This window comes from Drosophila rhopaloa, unplaced genomic scaffold (genome assembly GCF_018152115.1).
Source record: "Drosophila rhopaloa isolate 14029-0021.01 unplaced genomic scaffold, ASM1815211v1 contig_163, whole genome shotgun sequence".
NCBI classification, from domain to species: domain Eukaryota; kingdom Metazoa; phylum Arthropoda; class Insecta; order Diptera; family Drosophilidae; genus Drosophila; species Drosophila rhopaloa.
In genome coordinates, this window is record NW_025335043.1 from 5,496,604 (window position 1) to 5,502,496 (window position 5,893).

At 35.8% G+C, this 5,893-nt stretch overlaps 1 protein-coding gene across 1 annotated transcript; it reads left to right on the plus strand.

Moving 5' to 3' along the window:
• Positions 1 to 1,456: 1,456 nt before the first annotated feature.
• Positions 1,457 to 2,539, plus strand: LOC108050412 (glutaminyl-peptide cyclotransferase). Its single transcript, XM_017132094.1, is given in 2 exon segments — positions 1,457 to 2,259; positions 2,261 to 2,539. Coding segments are annotated over 2 exon segments (1,026 nt in total). The 3' UTR covers positions 2,484 to 2,539.
• The last annotated feature ends 3,354 nt before the right edge of the window (positions 2,540 to 5,893 follow it).

Genomic DNA, 5,893 nt, shown 5'->3' on the forward strand with positions numbered 1-5,893 from the left:
AAAATAAAGAAAAAAAAGAGAACCCGCAGGGCTAGAAGCGACCCAGACACAGGTCCACAATAAATTCACTTCACTTCCATCGAGTGATTGGAAATTTGGTTTATAGGCAATATATATCCATTCCATTATATTCTATTATATTGCAACCTAAAACTATAACAATAATTGTACGTTTTATTATAATTTAAAACTTATACCAAAGTCACAAAAATTAGGAGAATTAAATCTAACCCAAAACTAACCAATTATAAGATAAAAACATTTTACACATTTAATTAAACTGGTTTTTAGATGATTTTAGAGACCTAAAATATATTTTAATCAAATATATATGTACAATCATTTTAGGTTTTAATATGGTCTATATAATCTTTTTAGGTTTTAATTTTTTCTATTTTCTTTTTTAATGTGTTTATATTTTTGTGTTTATAACCCAAAAAGATTTGATCACCTATCGAGTGTATATGAACTTCGTCTAAGATAACTTGTCCCGAATTCGATTTTTTTTTGTATCTCGTTCGCTTTTGGCAGACACTTGAGTGAGGTTTGACTGTCTGAGTATCGGAGTGTCTGGTCGGCTTATGTGTTCATTTGTTTATCGCCGGGACAGAACTCGAAAACCAGTTCCCCAGATGAAGTTCTATCGTAATTGCGTATAACATTAAGTACAATACATTAAGGTCTAATTGACAGACAGACTGGCAGCCCAAAGGCGGTCACCCCCCATCCTTCTCATCCTCCCATCGACTCATCAAAATGCGATAGATTGTGGCTCGTGTTGGTGTTGCGATTTATTATATAAGCATGCGGAATTACGTAAGCACTTGTCGAGCAGTTGCCTTATGGCATTAAGTAATTCTCTTGGATCTCCCGATGCCTTGAGTCGTTCCTCGTCTTTGCGATTATTACCGCCACTGGACTGACTCATTCAATGTCGACTAATTACAGCCCTATCACAGAATCGATCGTGTATTCATGTACACAGATATATTCTCCAGCTCCTGATCTCTTCCTGGAGTCTTTTGTTTATTCGTGCATGGAAAATTGATTAGGCCATAAGTAATTAAAAGTCCAAGCGTTTTAAATTTACGACCTCGAGTGGAACAAAAATGATTACACGGTTTTATAATGAATATTAAACTACAAAGTAAAGATGCGTTTTATTCTAAGGGAGTTCTTTTATATAAATTTATTATGTTTTACATGTTATAATATTTTAAAAAGCTTATGTTTGAAGAAATTGAAGAGTGGGGCTGTAAGAATAAAATAAAATAAATATTAACCAGTTTAATAATCAAAGATTTGTTAAAAATAGGACTAGTTTGGAAAAACATAAATTTTTTAAATATTTTTGACTGAGAATAGATTTTTGTTTATATTTGTATTTTACTGTTAAACCTTATTAGCACTACATAGCTTACATATTCTTAACACAGCAGTTAACAAGTTAAGAAAAATGCCAGGCTGGCACAGTTATATATTCCTGATCCCTCTCATGATCATAGCTATATTTTTAATCATCGGCAAGGGTTTCTTTAAACATATTCGAGTAGTGGGCCGCAATGGATCGTTGCGTTATGAACCCACAGAACTGAACCTCACCCAAATGCGAAATCTTGCTGGTCTTTCGGATCTGAATAACCTGCGCGAAATTGTGAGAAAGATATCGGTGAAGAGGGTGGTCGGCACTCCAGAACATTCTGCGGTGAGGAATTACATAATGGAATACCTAATGGAGCTGAACTGGACGGTACAACTGGATATTTTTACGGAGAAGGTGCCGATTTTTGGATACGTGTCTTTTGAAAATATCGTGGCCCGACAAAATCCGAGTGCAAAAAGATACCTAATGCTGGGCTGCCATTATGATAGCAAGTATTTCAAAGACTCTGTTTTTGAGGCCGCCACGAATTCAGCAGTTTCTTGTGCAATGATGCTAAATATGGCCAAAATATTGAAGGACCAGTTTTCTCGATCTGAGATCAGTTTAATGTTTGTCTTCTTCGATGGAAAGGAGGCATTTAAAGACTGGTCGGTAAAGGATTCACTTTATGGTTCCCGGCATTTGGCAGACCTCTGGGAGAAAAAAGGCTTCCTCGATCGGATTGATCTCTTTTTGCTGTTGGATTTAATCGGGGTTAGGAACATAAAATTCAAAAACAACATTCTGTACACTTCCAGTTGGTTCCACAGATTCGTGCAGATTGAACAGCAACTCACAAAGGCGGAATTACTGCAACTAGAACATCCTATCCAGCAAGGATGTAGATGATGATCATTCACCGTTTTTACAACACAATGTGCCAGTGATTCATCTAATAGCTGCGGAATATCCAGCAAATGCCATATTTGCCGAAGATGTGGAGCAGAATGTGGATTACGAAATCACTCTGAAAGTGGATATTATTCTACGAATGTTTGTAATGGAATACCTCAACTCAGCTCCTTCTTCATCCATCGGTTTGACACATGCCATTCACTAGTATTTGTTTCGAAATGATTGTTGTAAAATTTAATAAAAATCAAACATTCGAATGCATCTTTTGGTCTAATAGCCACAATTTATATTTAGAAAAGTTCAGAATTCAGCTGTTAGCCAAATATTATTTATTTTAATGTTTCTAAGCTTAATTCTTATTTTCAAGCTTAAAAATTGTTTAAAAACTACACTCAAAGAACACCAAAAACCCAAATAATCAAATATTGTCGAAATTAACTTTTCTAATAGACATCCTATTTCAAAGGGGCTTAGTTCTAAATGATTCTGGTAAAAATCTGTGTCTAAATCTTCGTTTATATTTTTTTGGTCGATTTTTCGACATTTCTTATGACCTGATTTTCGAGAGATGGCTTTGCCGAAAAGTGACCAAAAACATGCACTACTCAGCACATAACTTTTCTTACAGACATCCGGTTTTATAATAAATCTAAAAATCTTTTTCTTTATCTATATTTGTATTTTTGGGCCGATTTTCCGTAATTTTTATGATGTTACCCCTTTTCTAGAGTCCATAACTTTACCAAAATTAAACCGATTTCAAAGTGGTATACCTCTAAAGACTTGTGATTCGAGTCCCTAAAAATCAAAATTTTTAATTTAAAGTTAATTAAATTTTTGACCCATTTTCATGTTAACCCCTTTCCAAATTTTCGAAAAACGGCTTTGCAGAAAAGTGGTCCAAAACCTGCACTTCTAATCCCATAACTTTTCTTAGAGACATCCGATTTCAAAGTGGCATACTTCAAAATGATTGTGGTTAAATTCTCTAAGCATTTGTGCTTTAAATTTTTGTTTATTTTTGGGTCAACTTTTCAGCATTTTGCCAAATTTTTAAAAAATGACTTTATGACACCAATCTAAGCTAAATAGGACAGTTTGGCCAATATAATAAGATTTTAATACGTGGTTCCAATTTCTAAAAAGAATTACCCCAATATAATGGCCAACCAAGCAATTTAAAAAAAAATATGTCAGATAGGTCAACTGAAGTGCTGTGAGATCGTTTCTTGATTAATGACCACGATTCTGACTTTGCCCCAGCCGCAGACTTCAGTGTGTTACTTTTGGCCTCTCCTGGCAACCGAATCGTATCAAATTTCCATCCATCCGCCATCGCTTTTCCGCTCCCCAGTCGACCAAAAGCCATCAGGCCACGGGCAACACTCGAAATTTATGTACGCTGCTCCCGCTCGCTGAAAGCAACACGAAAGTTAATTAAACTTGAAAATAATAAAAGCAAAGCGGAGCAGAACAGAACAGAAGCAGCAGAAGGATGTGGATGTGGATGTGGATGTGGCGAGTAATGAAACACAAAAAGTGTACATCACAGCCAGCGGGCACCGAATGGCGGACACGGGCCCTGAAATCGGCTGGGGATTGTATATATACCAGCATATATATGTATTCGGGGGAAGGTGTGGAGGTCGGTCGGTGGTCATCATTAGCATATCGCCGACAGCGGCGCGAAAAAGGGTTCCCATTTGAAAAGTTAATCGCCAGCTGATGCTGCACTGCGATTGCGATTGCGAGTGGCGAAAAACCAGGGGAGGGGATGGAAAAGGGGTGACGATGACTGCGTTGACACTGACAGTCGCCCAAAAAACCCCCCCAGCAGGACCCACCCAAGGCCATATCCCTGTCGTCGGACCTTATCTGCGGACTGCAATAAAAACGGACAATAATTAAAACTGGCAAATAGAACTGGCACACTGAGCCTGTCCTCTGCACACTTTACAAAAAATCAGACGAAAAAATCATAAAATATTCCCCAAATTATAAATCATTTTGCAGTACATATGATTTTATTTTTGCTTATTTAAAATAAATATGCATTATAATGGTTGCTTTTTAACTTATTTTTAATAACTATACCTTTATTAATATACGACTTCTAAGTCTATGATATTTAATAAAATTTAATAAAATAATTAAATGGAAAATAAATACATTGAATTTCAATAAAAAATTAAAGGAAATTAAATTTCATACAAAGTATAATTTAATTTCATTTTTTTAAGCAAATTTTTTCTACATCAGTTATTCATAAGTGCAGTTTTTAATAGCGGTGTCTTAATTATTTACATAGCCCAAAAAAAACTGTTTTAGTGCATTCGGAATTGATTAAGCCCAAAGGGAAATTGTTCTTTTGACTAAATACAGATAGCAAGTTAATTCAAAGGGCCTTCTTTGAGCCTTTTAAAGGATTTCTTTTCCAATATTTTTTCAAGATTATTCCATTCATTCCTTTTCTTTCCCTTAACTAAAAACACAAAGTTAGGGAATTACCACGAAAGTCTTGCCCAACATTCATTAACAGTCTGCCGTCATTTGCCTAACCCTTTTCTGCTTAATCAACAAAAAATTGTGTACTTACAAATATATATAATTTGTACAGTGCGTTTCAAAAGGATAAGTCGCAAATTAAATATGTTATAAAAATGTATTTGTTAAGGAAATGTATTTAAAGGGAAATCATAAAGAATAACAATAGCCTAAAATGTTTCTTAAATGTAAAATATATAAGGAATGGAATTAAAAATATTTGTTTTCGTTTTTAAGTGATAAAGGTTTTTATAATCTTAAATGTAAATGAACCTACAGTTCTGGTACGCACTGTACATAAAAGAAACTTATCACATTTTCCGGTTTGGTCGCTGGTTTGAATTACTGCAGGTTTGCCTTTGCTCGCCTCCTGTTTTATTTTTTTCCAAACAAATAACCGTAAAAATCTTTGCCATCCACATCAGTCGTAAAAAGGGGATTTCATTTTAATTACATACGAATTTCCTGTTTTTTTTTGTTGTATTTTTTTTTGTCAGCTTCAGCTTTAGATTCAGCTTTTGCTTTTTCGGTTTTTTGTATATGCTCGTTGAATGGGTGCGAGTGCATCGGTGGATGATATAGAGAGTGCCTAACCCACCAGCTTCTTTGTGAAACGCTTTCGGCCGTGTGTTGACTTTTATAATTAAGCCCTTTGTGTACATTTCCAGTTGATGGCACCCCATGGGGTGGGGAGGGGGGTATGGAGGACAATCCACCCCTGAGTGCTCACCTGGCGGAGTTGGAGAAGCATCATAAAAAGGATTAATTGTGCGCAATTAAAGAAAATATATTACCAAGTTCGGGGCCAAGTTTCGTAACGCTTTTTTTCGGTTTGTCCTTCTCAGGATTCGAAAAGTTTGCCAGCATTGAATTATGCAAAATCATTTAAATGCGTCGCCCCGAAAAGTTTTGCCAACATTTCTCCGCCGACTTAACCACTTTGGCATGTGTCTCAGATTCTTATTGTTATTGTTCTTGTTGTTTCGCCCCTAGGAGGCGGGAAGGGGAAAGGAGGGGGGGTCTTAAGTTCATAATGTTCATAGAGAGCGTTCCGCGTGGAAAGACGAAAAA